This window comes from Orcinus orca, chromosome 9, assembly GCF_937001465.1.
Source record: "Orcinus orca chromosome 9, mOrcOrc1.1, whole genome shotgun sequence".
In the NCBI taxonomy this organism is placed as follows: Eukaryota; Metazoa; Chordata; class Mammalia; order Artiodactyla; family Delphinidae; genus Orcinus; species Orcinus orca.
The window spans coordinates 27,449,252-27,465,634 of NC_064567.1; the positions used below are offsets into that span (position 1 = coordinate 27,449,252).

The 16,383-nt window shown below is 34.9% G+C and overlaps 1 protein-coding gene across 1 annotated transcript in view; it reads left to right on the forward strand.

Annotated features, from left to right (window-relative positions):
- Positions 1–14,375, forward strand: part of SLC13A1 (solute carrier family 13 member 1) — an 86,776-nt gene extending 72,401 nt beyond the window's left edge. The window contains exons 12-16 of the mRNA XM_049714539.1: positions 2,212–2,318; positions 4,409–4,518; positions 9,490–9,651; positions 11,148–11,285; positions 13,026–14,375. Coding sequence (XP_049570496.1) covers positions 2,212–2,318; positions 4,409–4,518; positions 9,490–9,651; positions 11,148–11,285; positions 13,026–13,163 — 655 coding nt within the window. The 3' untranslated portion in view covers positions 13,164–14,375. The remainder of the gene's footprint in view (positions 1–2,211; positions 2,319–4,408; positions 4,519–9,489; positions 9,652–11,147; positions 11,286–13,025) is intronic.
- The last annotated feature ends 2,008 nt before the right edge of the window (positions 14,376–16,383 follow it).

The window sequence follows — 16,383 nt, forward strand, 5'->3', positions numbered from 1 at the left end:
TCCTGTCTCACATCCCCCAGCAAAAATCCATGTAGTGGGGTAGAAACCAAAAACATTTGAGTCAGATCTATTCTGCCCACATGGAATGAAGAAATTCTTGCATCGGAGCCTTCTGCTTATGTAGGCATTGCCAACATTTTTTTAAAGCTGCCAAGTCGGCGTCCCAATTCCTAGTGAGCACACAAGTGCAGCAATGCAGTGTGGTACATGTTTCAAAGGATCAGCTCCAGCTTTATAAACTTTTTATTTCCATTAGGACAAAAACGTTTCATCTCAAGAAGTCAAAACAAAAGGCAGTATCCAATCATTCAAAGCAAGCTATTCAAAGCAAACTATTATTTAATAGTTTGATTCGAACTTCATAGTTTTGGAATAGGACCTAGACCAACAGAAAAAATAATTCTTCCTCCTTTTAAAAATCCCACTCCTATCATTCTAGAGAGGGAGGGTCTTCTCTAAACACCAGTATGTAAAAACCAAATGAAATCAGGCAATGGGTAATAAAAACCAGGCAGAAATCCCAAGAGGAAATTCAATATAATCAGCTTCTAATTTCTACTCCTTATGGGAGGAAAATGTAATTCAGGAGATGTTTTTTTTTGTAGCAGGAAAACAAGGCGTACTTGCTTTGGGGAGGTGCTCATGATATCTAGAATTCTGAGAGAAAACAATAAGAAAAGAAACAAAGCTGTGAAAGAGGAAGGGATTTGAAGATATACATCTAATTGGCAATTAGATGTATAAATTGCCAAGGCAAATAAAATTTGCATAAGCTTAATATTTTGTAATACTGAGACAACCTTAGTTCATAATAAACCAAAATAAAATAAACTAATAATAAATAAAATGATAGTAGTTTTAAAAGTCTTTTAAAAAGCAGTTATTTCTGTATTTATGGCTTGATTTTATTTAAAGTATATATTCTGTAGAATACATTTGTAATGTAGAGGTTTTAGGCATTTAGAGTTTCCAAAGCTAGAATGATAAATCTAGATTTATAGCTACCACCTCATGTTTTCATTCCATCTGTTTGAACCTGGAAGGAATTCAATATGTCTTTTCATATAAAGCAAAATCAGATTACATGATGCCTGACCTAATTTGGCAAAAATTCAACCAAAATTATAACTGAAATAAGGAACAGTAAAATAATAAATATGGGTTAAGTTTGTTGAATAAATTACACCAAGGCAGCTTTTTACTCCACAATGAAATAAAGAAAATCTGTATTTGGGGAAAACAGACTGCTTTATAAAATTGTCAGATTGAATAAAATAATGCATTTCCTTGATTATGTAAATTGTTCAAATAAATTACAGGAATAAAGAGCCTCTATATTATGTATGCATTGCTGAGTTACAAGGTAGCAAAATAATTTTTAGGGTGTACATACTTCTTTTCAGACTACGAAGATTCACTAGTTAATACGCTAACTTCTAAACTGACTTCTAATTATTTATGCCTGTTTCATTCATATCTGGTCTCCAGGTACTTCTTAACTGTTGGGGCTTCTGGGAACCTGTTCTACTTGCTGGAATGGCCTGGTGATTCTAAGACCCCATCTGTTTCTGAATAACTCTTAATTTGTTCAGTGATCATTTATGAGTACCTCAAAGCCATTCTAATAATTAATATCCTTGATTGAGTTTCACAGGGTGCAAAGCATTAAATGGGTGATTTCATTTGTATGATATGGCCAGGGCCTATAAACACAGAAGCAGACGTTATATCTTAGAAAAACAGATCAATTCCTTTTCACAATTTACAGAAGAGTTTTAAAGGACACTCAAAACATCCATGCCGTGCCACAATTCAATAGTAGCCTTTTATAAATCAGTTATACAGGATTTGGCCTATTGTTTCAACCTCAATGCTTTGCCAATAAAATTAAAGAAATAATTCAAAGAAGTTATTTACCAGATCTGTCAGCTTTACCTAGAAGTGAACTCTTGGCCTAGTATATCAACATATGTATACATGGTTTTGAAAATAAGGAGATATATATGAAAACAATGGGGATATGATCTGAGATTTTTCAGTCCCACTAAGTTACATATTTAGTTGGGAATTACAGACTTTAGAGCAGATTAGCCAGAATAAATTACCAATACCACCACTTCTACTTGTATGCTATCAGCGTAATCAGTTGGTGCTTAGTTCATACAAATTCTTGATGGCATTTTTTAATGCACACACATGTCTTTTTTTCAGGTACCCTGGTTTTGCTACAGATTCAACTGTTGCCTTACTTGTAGGACTCCTGTTCTTTCTTATCCCAGCTAAGAGATTGACCAAAACTATACCTACAGGAGAAACTGGTTGAGTATTATTTATAATTCTGAATGAATTTGACAGAAGAGCAAAAATACAAAATTCCCTTGGTTTCAGTTAACACGTAGAACAGAAGGAATGGACATGGACACAGCCCCCGGCTTACATCTCCTGTTTATACACTGCAACCCCTATTCAGACAGCACACATCCTCTCCTTATACGAAGGATTATCTTACTTTGCAGAAGCTAGACGTAGATTTCCTTACGCACCATGGTTATGTAGGATTCTGCTATGGGTGATACTATTTGGATTTGGTCTGCCATGTACCCACTTCCCTGGTCATAATCGGAATTAATCTTACTATTGGCAAACGTAGGAAAAGGAACTTGGAAGTCATACTTCAAGATGAGCCCTTGGTAATAAATACTAAGGATCTAAAAAGGTGAGGAGTTTCAACGGGAAGAGTATTTACAGCCTCATAAGTAGCCTTGGAGAAAATGCAAATCAACCCCACACTTAGCCATAACCTAGTGTCACAGTTGAAAGAAACCACATTCAGTGGGAGCGTTCATTGCCTTTATAACACACAGACAAGAAAGTGTGTGTGTTTGTGTGCGTATACCCATCCTGTCCCCAACACACACACACTTCTTAAACATAGGATCCATCCATGCCTGTGCTTTATACTAGCACAGAGTATTTTGGGTAGTCAGATTCATATGTTGTCAATATGGGAAAATGGTTTAAAATTGTTTGGAAATGGCCTAGCAGAGTTGTAGGTTTTTCATTCATCCTTTATCTATTTATCTATTTATTTATTTATTTATTTTATTTTTTATTTATCTGCTGGGACGGAACTGGGAGTCATGCAGTTGGGTTGGCCCACCTGCCTCCTTGAGTCAGAATAGATAAATGACTAATGGGTCACATTTCCAGGACATGATATATGTAAACAGTATAGTATAGAAATACATGCCTTTTGTTCTTCACTTGAGACTAGAATATCTCAAATGTGTTATAAGGAGGTGTTGTAATATAGAGCAATGATTCCTGTGAGACCCTGAGGACTCTGACCATTGTAGTCAAAGCCCTAAGGCCTTGCAGTGGCAAGTGCTATGCTTGGCTTAACTCCTCTGGCTCCCACATCTGAGTCCCCTTCTCAGAAAGAGCCTTGCCCTACCCACCATCCTCTCCCTTCTCATTCTGCAGCTCCTCTTCTCCCTGATAAACTCATTCACACTAGGTTTTAAAATGCCAAATAAGACATAAAATATTCAGTTTCAGATGAGAGGTAAATTCAGAGATGATTGCATTTTGACAGGATATATGGCTTTAATTCGAGCAGGAAATAGCAAAATTTCCATCAACAGTGAGGGTAGGTTTGGTTTAGGTTTGGGATAAGGAGACAGGAAGGGGACTTATTAGTAACCTTAAAACCTCACCATGTAGAAGCTTGCCTGTTACACACAAATGTTAAATGGGCATAATGTGTTCATGGATTATGTTATTTCTAAGCAAATCAATGGAGCTATCAGGACCCAAATATCAAGAGAAATCCTTATGATTATTGCTTTATGAGCATTTTAAGGGTCTCATGAATAATACATAAATTTTAAAATCTGAACTTCAAATTATTTTAAACAGAAATCCTGGTGAATCTATCATGACCCTCCTCATGATTTGAAAAAACAATAAAATATTCAAATAGATATAAGTGAATAATAATTATAAAGTTCTACTGATGCTGTTGAACCAATGGCGTATTACAGACATTTCACATAGCAAAGGACAGTATAGCCCAATGCACTTGTGACTCATAGTAGGCAAAGATGTTAGTGGAATGAATGAATAAATGAATGAATGAATAGTATTATATATGACAGTGTTATTTATCTAAATTTATTCTATAATAAAATAGAAAGGATTTTTACAAGTTATGGATTTTTTTCTTTTTTTATAATATAATGTTCTGCCTAGGCCAGGTGGAAATTACTCAAAGTCCAGATCAAGTTTCCTATCTAAGAACAATACAAGAATATTAAAAACTTCTTGTGAGATGGCTACTTAGGATAATAAGCAGTGTCATATTGTCATATTTTAAGCAATGTGTAACTGCAGGACTTTTGTTTTTCAGTTGCTTTTGATTACTCTCCACTGATTACTTGGAAAGAATTCCAGTCATTCATGCCCTGGGATATAGCCATTCTTGTTGGTGGAGGGTTTGCCTTGGCAGATGGCTGTGAGGTAATACTCTGTGTCTAAGATAGTTAGCAATTAACTAGACTGTTCGAAAGAAGAACGCAAAGACAGTCAAGCTTTTGGAATGCTCGACTTCATCCTTTCATTGTAATGATGCAGATTTCAGTAGCCATGCAGTAACTGTACCACACAGATGAGGTAAGTTCAGAGTTCAAGAATCTTTATAAGCATAAAACATCATTGTTTATGATGTCCCAGCATATCAAAAGAAAAAAAGAAAATTAGAATTCTTAATCCATGAAATAATATTAGAAGACCAGCTTAATAAGAAAAATATGTTATATAAAAATCATATGTACATATATTTTTTTGTTTATACCTTCACCTTATTTGATGATGAATTTAAGTTGCTCTCAGATGTGTCTGCAGTATATCATGGTCCTAATGTTGCCAAAGAAGCATGAGAAACAACAGTACTTTATTATATTATTTATTACATATCATATTAAATACATTAAAGGTACTTAATACATGCTTATTGAATGAAGTCCAGAAAGAATTTCACATAGCCATGTTTAATATTGTATTATGTCTAATTGTAGGAAGAAACAAAACCGTCATGAGAAATAAAGTTGGCTATTTCTTTGGCCTGTCATCTATGCAGTTGATATAAAGTAGAAGTCTGGGAAGCCTTTGTCGCTTGAAATTGCCCTGGTCATTATAGGGTTGCTAGAAGAAAAGTATCTTCTCCAGAAATTCCATGAAAATCCTCTCCTCTTTAACTAACTTTTCGGGACTTAGTAGCCTTCTGTGAAACACTCAAAACTCATGGACATTCCATTTCCTTATTCAGTCATCAAAGTAAAAATGATGGTGAGAGAGATATCATGTCAAGCCCTTCAGTTTCTGAAAAGTTATATTTTTATACTTTTCAAGACAAATAACTATCTGTTCTGTTCTATTCTTGACAGTCTAAGGGAAGACTGGTTTTTACTTCTGACTTTATTGTCAAGTCTTCTGTATGATATTTGGATACTGAGTTTTCAGCAATTTAGTAATAGGTGAAAGTCTTAGAAATTGTCTCAGTTCTGAGTGCCCCTTACAATGTCGTTTTAGGTCTAGATTTGGCTTGCCTCATAGACTGTTCAAATATAAATGATAGAAATAGAAAACAAATACACTTTTCTACTAGCTCAGTAGTAATGAGATCAGGTTTCTCAGAATAAATAACTTCTATTCCTGTGTCTGCTAATTTGAATTGTGAGGAAATCAGAATCAGCAATTCTAGCATTGACGTGAATTTGTTCATCTCTCCTTCATAGAATATCTGTCACTCAAAGTGATTGGCCAGACCCTAGAATAGCAAAATTGAAGGAAATGAAAAGGTGTGGACTTAGTCTGATGCACTAGGCTCTCTCACTGGAAGAATGAGGGAAACCATGGAGGGACTCTGCTGTGAAAATCCTAGTACAAAGAATCAGGTTTCTGTGGGATACCCCAAATCACCCTATTTCTATAGCTGTGGACAACTATTCCACTAGAAACTGGTTTTACAAAGATTTGGAGACAGTTCCTTTTTAAAAATTTTGTTCCAAACTGTAATTAGTTTGGCAAATGCCTAGAACTAGATAACCTTTCTAGTCGGGAACTGTGAGATTGCAGCTCCTAAAGCTTTCACCTCATTGCTATTTCCTCTCTCTTAAATGCCCCTTGATTTTGGTTCAACATGATTGAACTCTCACGAACTGACAGTCACCTTCAAAATCTTATCAGTGAACAACTCCTCCTCTCCCATTTTCACACATTCCTCAAAATTTTTCTATTAAGTTAAATATGGAGGACTTAACACTTTGACTCAGGTCTCCACTAAAATGGAAACAGCACAACAAAAAAGTATCAATCTCTAAAGACAAAGAATAAATGGCAGGAACAATAACATACAAGAGATACTGATAAAATTTAGAAGATGGAAGAAGATATATGAGGGGTCAATGACTTTGTACAGTAAAGAATTAGAAAAAGATTCAATCTACAGCCTGCAAAAAAAAAGCCAAAAAGAAACAAATATGCATCCACAAGATTCTGGAAGAGTTTAGGAATTGGAAGCAGCAGATTAACTGAAAGCTAGAGAAAAAACCAGCACTAAAAATGGAAGATTGTTTAAAAAGTGTGTAAGGAGGTGTGAGCCTCCAGACACTCCCTCCAGCGCTGAACAGAGAGACAACTGCCCTCTCTCCTCCCTGGTAGAAAATTTAGATTTACTCTGTAAAAAATCGAATCATTGAGACACTGGCTTACAGTTCAGTCACCTATAGTAATGTCTTCCTCTCAACAATCTTCACTTAGACACAAAGAGCTTCCAATTGTGATTTTTTCGCCTCCCTTTAAAACATAAATAGGTAGTCCAGGATTACCAGACAGTGGGGAAAGCCTCTGATACAACAACCAGTAACAAAAAATAAGCAAAAAGAGAAAGAATACCAAAAAGACAAGGAAAATGTATAAAGTAAAAGAAAACTTTCAAAATTTTTCATTGATGCTTCAAAGAGATATCAGAAACATTAAAGTCACGAAAGTAAAACAGAATGTAATTTTTTTTTTTTGGAAAAATTCTGTGAACATAGGCTATTTTATTTCCACAGGGGATGCATTGGAAACTTTTTTTAAAATTTAATTTAATTTTTTTATACAGAGGGTTCTTATTAGTTATCTATTTTATGCATATTGGTGTATATATGTCAATCCCAATCTCCCAATTCATCCTACCACCACCACCCCCCCACGAGAATGTAATTTTTTTTTAATGGACTAGATAGAAAATAAGAAAGAGCCACTGAAAATAAGAAATAGAACAACAGGAATTTCTAAATTCAGTAGCAGGGTTAGAAATTGAAGTTTGAACTTATCCCAGAAAATAGAACAAAAAGATGAAGAGAAAATATTATTATTAAAAAACGATAAGAAAATTAGAGTATCAATCCAACAGCTGATCAATAATAGCTTCAGAAAGAAAAGGGGAAAGAAAGAAGAAAGAAAATAGAAATAGAAGGCCACTTCCAAAAAATAACACAAGAAATTTCATGGAACCGAGGACTTAGAGATTCTGGACAGAGAGAGCTACTGAGAACCCAGTACCAAACCACCTCATGTAGGATTTTGATATGATCCCAGTGGCTTCCAGAGACAAGGGACAATATGTGGTGTAATCTTTTCCAGCTGTATCTAATCAGGTGTAGATAAAATCCATTCTTAAAATATATTTAAAGAGGAATTTGTGCCAATGTGATTTAAATGGTAAATAGTCTTTTTCCATCTAAAAAACAAAACCCAGGGAATTCCCTGGTGGTCCAGTGGTTGGGACTCTGCGCTTCCACTGCAGGGGGCACAGGTTCCATCCCTGGTCAGGGAACTAAGATCCCACATGCCTCGCGGTATGGCCAAATAAATAAATAAAAATAAAATAATAAAAAATAAAAACCCAAAACAAACAAAAAAGTAAGTCAGAACTGCAAATAATATACATAATATCTGGCTATCACATCTGGCGATGTTTTTGTCAACTTCTGATCTGAGGGTATACTGCTTGTAATTAGAGCATTTCTGATGTCCATCCTACTTTGTCATGAGCATACAGATTCACACATGCAGCAGCTCACTGAAATCTCACAAATGGAGGATTTTCCCTTCCATTTGACTATTAATTTGACTGTGGCAGATTTTTCTGTATTATGTACAATGAATCCAAGATCAGAATATTATCCGGCTTCTAAAGAACCCAACTGGAAGCCACAGGAAGTGGAGCAATAATTATTTGGAGTGGTAATTTTTTCAAGTCTAGAATTCTACAAAAGCTAAATATCAAAGCAATGGGAAAAGAAAAGAAAGAGGTTTTCAGACATGCAGAGACTAAAAAAATTTACTTCCCATGCACCAATTAACAGGAAGCTACAGAAGATGTGGTCCTGTGGCCCACCAACACAAAGAAGTTAGCAAGAAAGGATTCCCACATCAGAGAGAGGTGAAGGGAATCCACAGTATGCTAGTGAAGAGAAGTCTCTTTATAACAGTAAAGTAGATCTACAGAGCAACTAGTCCCAATGGAGCAGAAAAAGGGAATACTACAAAATTGATACCTCCATTAGGGAAAATGAAAAAGGACAATTACCTGAAATTTTTATCTACTTGTGAAGAGTTTTCCATTTTTACTGGAGAGTGTACTGGAGAATTAGTGATAGATACTTAGAAAACTAAGCAAACAAAAGAATAGGGAAATTATTTCCTGGAAAAACAAACAAACAAAAAGTAAAACAAAAAAGTGAAAGCAATCACAGTACACTAAGTGGCTCAGTTGTGAACGATATCCATATAATCATAATGGCAAACTTTAAATATTGATTTAACCAAAAATGTTGACATATGAGTGTAAGGGAATGGAGGGTGGGGACAGGAAATATATGTATGGTGGATGGTGTTAGAAAGCTGAATTCTATGTATGGTGGAAGGTGTTAGAAAGCTGAATTCTTATGCACGTATTAGGAAATCAGTAAATAATGTCTACATTTGAAAATTTAGAAATATGAAAAAGTAGAATTTTGTAAAATAGCTATCAACACATAAACATGGTTATAAATAGCTAATATGGATGAAAGTTGTTGCCTCTGGGGAACACAGATGTGGACAGAGGTAGACCAGAAAGGCTGCTCTTTTCTTAAAGCCCTATAGTACTACATGGCTTGTTATACCCACATATATTAATTAGATATAATTAAAATTTAATTGAAAAGATGTGGGAAGACAATTCAAACTTCCTAAAGTTTGGTATATTAAAATGAGAATAATTGAGAACTTTTCCATGCCAAACCCACCTAGATCTAACAAACCACAGAAAAACATGAAAGATTAAAATTATACTTTAGAAACTGAGTTCTTAGATCAAATAATGCTTTTTAATATATTTAAATGTCTGATTAAATGACTTATTAATGAATACTAAATATTGCAAATTTGTTTTTTTAGGAGTCAGGACTATCTAAATGGATAGGAAATAAATTATCTCCTCTAGGTTCATTACCAGTCTGGCTAATAATTCTGATATCTTCTTTGCTCGTCACATCTTTAACAGAGGTAGCCAGCAATCCAGCTACCATTACCCTCCTTCTTCCAATACTGTCTCCATTGGTGAGTATCTCATTTATCCTATTTACACTATTCATTGAAAGAACAGTGTTCTACTTTGTGTGTTCTCATATTGCAGTGTGGAATCATTTGGGTCCTGAATGGTCCCCCTGTAGGTAACTTACAGAGTCGTCCTTATTTGCATTCATACTTTCTTAGGAGACCTCAACTCAGGAGAACTCTTTTCTTCCATGTTCAAGCAGCATGATCTTAAGTGAACCCTCTACCTTCTTTCTACCCATATTCTTCATTTGCAGATAAACAGGAGGGTCAGCCCACATCCTTTCCAGCTCTAGAAGACTTTGGGATTCAGTGCTTCCTGGCAACTTTAGTATTTAGATCTCTAACACTGATACTTCTCCCTCCAGAAGATGTCTTGAATTTTTGAGAAGTGCTTCATATAAGTGATTTGCAAGGGAATAAAAAGCTATGTTTACACTTCAGGCTTCAAGCTTAAATGTCTTAGATGCAGTTCTCTACGGCCCAGGGAAGAATTTAAAAAGATAAGTAAGAAGCAGATTTGCAAGGAGAGAGGGGGAAGACTGTTTCTCTTCCTCTCTGTCACTAGCTGGCAATTACAAGAAACAGCTTCAAGTAAAATGTTTTTCTTATTGGGACAGATGAGTTTGGTGAAAGGAAAGCACTTTGGATGAAGAAGAATTGCCCTTCTGGAAGTGTTCTGCTACCAGCTCAAGGGGCAGATGTTGGCATTCTTGAGCTGCTCCAAATTAGAAAAGAAATGCAGGCAGGTTATGTTGGTAAAATACAATTTTGGGTTTTTTCTGGTTTTTATTTCTCAACATGGAGCAGTTAAAAAATCATGTGATAAATTAAGAATAGTAGTAACTCTTCTGTGATGATTCCTAAGAAAATTTTAAATTACATATGTCACAGAGGTAGTAAAGTTAATGGAATGATGAGAAGCTTTGGAGCCAGAGGGACCTGAGAACTCTGTAAGCTCCACTGCTTGCCAGCTATGTGTTTGGATCAGTTACTTTAACGTTTATGGACCTCAGTTTCTTCATCTGCTATTTGGGACTACAGTTGTGATCTTTTAAGGTCGTAGTGAAATTTAAATTATATATATATAAATATACAATGTTATTATGTTATACATTATATATATGTTAAATTTTACATATATCTTATATATATTATATATATAACATATATATATATATACACTTAGCACAGCACTTAGCGCTAGATCAGTAATAAACAGCTGCTGTTTTAATTTTGTTTCTGGAATAAATGATACTTTATTTTCTAAATGAACTGAGTTATAATGCTTAAATGGACGCCAATCACCATATAAACAATGATAAGAGGAAGATACGTTTTCTAAAAATTATTCTTCCAGTTATAACTGCATTTATGTATATATACTTTTATGTCTTTATATATCAATCTGCTTCTGGGAAAGTTTATTATAATAATTTTGCTCATTTTGATGCCTATCTCAAAATTTTACTTAGACTCCTTTTTATCTTTTCCAACAGGCAGAAGCCATTCAAGTCAACCCTCTTTATATTTTGTTACCTTCTACTCTGTGTAATTCATTTGCATTCCTCCTACCAGTAGCAAATCCACCCAATGCTATTGTTTTTTCGTATGGCCATCTAAAAGTTACTGACATGGTGAGTGAGCTGAAAGAATGCTATCAAGACCAATAGACATTATTTTGTGATATCTTGGGTTGTCTATCCTTTTATACGCTAGTCAACTGCTAGGAAATGCATAGCCTGAGTACTACTTCTGAAGGTGAGCTCATGACTGGCCATAGAATTGTTTTTAAGAGTGATACTGGCCATAGAATTGTTTTTAAGAGTGATAACCAGAAGCAAACATGCCATTAATATTTACAGTCACAAATACAGAGATATTGAATGCATCAGTAATACGCTGGCAGAGGAAGAGAGCAAACAATATGCTCAACACAATGGCTTAAGCTTACATGTCAAGATCAGGACCCAACTTGACCTAAGCAAAAGGGTTAATGAAATTCAGCAGTCAAGCACTGTGGTTTACTATCATGAATATGTACAGAACTGACATTTGCTCTGAATAAGATGTTGGGCTCAGTGCTTGACTGATGAAAAGTCATCTTTCTTTTTCTGATTCTAATAGTGGCACCTGAAATAAAACGAAATGAAATGAAGTGAAATGAAATGAAATTAGCACAAGCAAGTAATAATAGAAACTTTAAGTGACAAAACGTGCACATTTTGCCAATTACAAAAGTTGTGGTAGAGAAGGACTAGCTTGAGAATATCCTGCTCTTCTCTCAATCTTGATCACCAGCTTTCGGAACAAACCAAGCAAGACTATAACTAAAGGCAATTCAGTGAGTTTGCTGTGCAAATGCAGTTCCAAGTTAAGCCCCAGGTTCTTTTCTTCCAGACAGATTGCTGTCCCTAAACCCCTGTAACGTAAAAATTCTGGAAATGCCTCTATGCAGAAGTCGTATAATCTCCTTTGGGTAAAGAAAATGAGCATAATATACAATATAAACTGTGCTAGGTATGTGAATGTTAAAAAAAACCAGGATTCTAAAATAAACGAGAGGCTTGCATGGACAGAACAGGAGGCCTCTATAATGTTTATTTTGCCTTGGGGCTCCATGTTTTAATACAGAGAATGCAGAGATAAGCAAGCTTTCTCTGTAAAGAGCCAGAGAGTAAATATTTGAGACTCTGTGGGTTATATGGTCTCTGTCACAACTACTGCATCATGAAAGCAGCCAACAACAACATGTAAACAAATGGGCAGAATTGTGGTCCCGCAAAACTTTCTTTACAAAAACAGTTTATGGGCAGTAGTTTGCCAACCTCTGTCTTAATAGCTAGAAAGCAATTTGAGATTGTTTAGTGCCACCAGAATAATGACGTCAGACCTAGAAAAATGGGAACTCTAAGAAAGATGAATGGAAGAGGTATTAAATCTCAATAAGAGAATACTGAAGGCTAAACTAAAAATAATATGGAGTGAATATGAAGGATTCAGTTTTCATATAGTGACCTGAACCTTATTTTCACTGAAATACAAAACCGCAAAACTCAAATCCTGATTTGACATGAAACGGCAGATTTTTAAAGGGATTTTTCTCTAATCAGAATGACTTCAGTATATTCCTAAGAGGAACCTCTCTGAGACTCTCAACCTAAATGGCATTTAGTTGGGAACAGATTCTTTTTTGACATGAGTGGAAGGACTCCTTGTCTTATGAAACCAATCATTGATACTAATCATTTAGGATGCATGTAAATCTGACATATGCCTTCTTCAACAGTATTCCAATTCTCCCATAGGTTGTTTTTGGGTTTTTTTGTTTGTTTGTTTGTTTTTGAGACTGACATTCATGTTCTTTCGTATTCAAGGTTAAAGCTGGACTTGGCGTTAATATTGTGGGTGTTGCTGTCGTGATGCTTGGCATGTTTACCTGGATTGTACCCATGTTTGACCTCCACACTTACCCTTCCTGGGCTCCTGCAGTTAGTAATGAGACCATGCCATGACAAGCATGAATGCTCTGACTATCCTGTGGTGGGTTTTGGGAACCACTAAGAATTCACTACAAAATTTGGCTCTAGAAAACTGATGACACTTAAATTAGTCCTGGTGTAGCTGCTGTAAAACACCCCAAACCTGCTTTGAGATGCAACCAAGACCATCTATGTGCCTTCATGAAGAAGCCCTCAGTTGAGATTTTGCTCATGGACCATATGCATCCTGCTTCATCATAAGAATAATTTATAACTTGACCTTCAAGAGATTAGGTCATTTGCTTCATCTTACACTTTGGGTTCAGTGTAACATTTCAAATGTCAATTTGTTATTTCAGAAACTTTCCATGAAGGTAGAAATAGAAAATAAAATATACAAGTTTATTAGCTACTTGTATAAATCATTTCTGTAGTGTCCAAGGGAATTTTCTGAAAAATCAAAGCTGTGGTCATCTGGTAGTGCAAAAGAAAAGTTTAATCTAAGTAAAATATTACATTCCCTCATTTAAAAAATATTCCAATCAGATTACTCTTGAAATATCCACATAGTATAAAAATTGAAAGTTAAGGGCTTCCCTGGTGGCGCAGTGGTTGAGAGTCCGCCTGCCGATGCAGGGGACACGAGTTCATGCCCCGGTCCGGGAAGATCCCACATGCCGCAGAGTGACTGGGCCCGTGAGCCATGGCCGCTGAGCCTGCGCGTCCGGAGCCTGTGCTCCACAACAGGAGAGGCCACAACAGTGAGAGGCCCGCGGACCGCAAAAAAAAAAAAAAAAAAAAAAAAATGAAAGTAGTAGTTGCAAAATTATAGCTGAATCCACTAAACAACAGAAAATAGATAAGGATTAATTTCTATTTGACCCTATGGTTAAAGTATTGATAATATAATTCATACTTTTATGATCTCGGTGCACTGAGAAATGTACTTTGTAGAGCTATGGATAAGGCTTGCTATGACTTGCACTATTAGCACGGTATAGTTAGGAAAGAAAGCTAAACAGTATAAAATTATTAACACATTTGTGGATTTTTATAACGGTTTTGCTTAAATGTTTATTTTATTTCAGAACTACATAATGTCATATATAAAAACAAGAAATTCCGAAATTTAAATGAATTATCACTGTGTATGCAGATACAGAAAAAAGTCATGTAACTCCATTGCATCAACATTGAAATGGAATACCAGAGGGAAAATAAAGAATAAAAAATTGAAACTGTTGATATATTTGCAAAAGAAAAAAATAAATTATTTATGTGCAAACCAAAAAGAAAAAAGAACTGAACATTCGAACAAAAGTAGGAAGAAAATAGTCTCCTAGCATTCAGGATGTTAAACTGTAAGGTCTACTGGCATTCCAAAATTAGACTAAAGCCAAAAAATTGAAAAAGACAAAAAATGTGTACAGTTAGGAAAATATGGAGAAGTTAGAAAAATTCTCATGCTAAAAATAAAATGGAAGACAAGGTTAAAAAACACCTTTAATAGCTTTAATTTTCATAGAGCTCATCAGACCTGGTTTTTTTGTGCAAATGACATTATTTATAAAGTTATTCTTGAAAACTAAATATGGTAAAGAGGGTTTTTTAAAGTTATACATTTCTTTAAAAAATTATATATAATAGCCCATGTTTATTATTTGTCTGTTTATTAATTACTCAATGCAAAATTAACCACTTTTTCAAGAAAAAAAATGTGTCTATTTAAGCCTGACAATATAATATTGCTGCTTTGTGTAAATCATCTATGTTCACCCCGTTCACTTGTTCCCTTCCCTATCATATGTTACACATTTATTTATGATCCATAGTATTTATTACATTTCTGCTTTTTTCTAGTCATTCAATTTATCAGTGCTGAATTATATTATATGATGAATATATTTTCATTATGAAAAAATGAAATGACTTTTCAAATTATAGTAAGTTTTGCTCTCAAGAAAATAATATAAACATTTCAGCTTGAATCATTTTAACAGAATTACTTCCAACAGCTGCCAGCTGAGTGCAGGAAAAATGATACTTTGTTAAAATTTGTTTAAGTGAGCCGTATGGTTCTCTTGTTACATCTTTATGTTTAGTTGATATATCAAAAATGACTTAACTCATCCATTTCACATTTGTCCCATTTACATCAAAGTTCTCAAGTTCTTTTAGTTTGAGAGGTGCATACTGTCTTTGAAAGTTTCCAAAAGACAGCCTAAACAGATGATCAGACAAATCTTTGTCTTCCCACTGTAGGGTAGGCAGTGTTTTTGTTCTTATATTGAGCCTTACTTAGAAGTTAACTAGAAGTCTTTGTCACTTTAAATCCCTGTATCTTGCTTACGGTTGGATCTTGTCCAGATAATAGGAGCAATTTCACTAAGTGCCTATTTACTGTCTGTTCCTTGCAAGTGCTTAGAGGGCTCCGCAGCATATGTGTATCCTTCACTCACCACAATTGCCACTGTATATGTCAGCACCTCTAGAATTCAGCTTTCCTTCCTTTCAAATGTGTGCACTGTTTTCACCCTACCTGGTCTCCAAGACTTTGTTCTCTCCTTTTTCAGCTTGGGAGGTAGGAAGGTACACTTTTAGCCAGTATTACTAACTAAATTTATTAGCAAAATTTGATAAAACAATATCATGACACGTGTCTGGACATGTGTACTACATATTATTATATGTCAAAGTTTATTATTAGATACTTTATTATATCTTTGCCATGGCTAAATATTTGATAAGAATCTTTGTGATGACACTTTTGTTACAGTTTTCTTGGTTTAGTTATTGAATGATTATTACCTTTACTTGTGTGTGGATTTTTCCCAATTAAATACTTTTATTTTCAGGAGGGAGAGGATTGTACTAGCAATGAAAGAGTAAACCCAAACAAACATTCAGTTTTATTACTGTAATGTAATATAAAAATAAAAATAGTTTAAATTATTACCCCAGAGCAGCATCAGCCATGTTATTCCCAAACAAAGTATTTTAGTCAAAATAACAATTTACTAGGTAAGTTTGGGGAATGCACTGGGAAATGTCCCCAGTGCAGAGTAAGATCAGATTAGTCCAGGAGTAAATAGTAAAAACAGCACATAAATAAAGTAAAAATTAAAAGGTTTTCCAAACATGAGGACCTTCATTTGTTTAGGAACAAAAAGATGTGGGGTTTGAAAAGAGAAATAAAAGGGCTTTTCTTAATGACAGTATGGTGGTATAGACATTGGAGGCTAGAGGTGGGGGA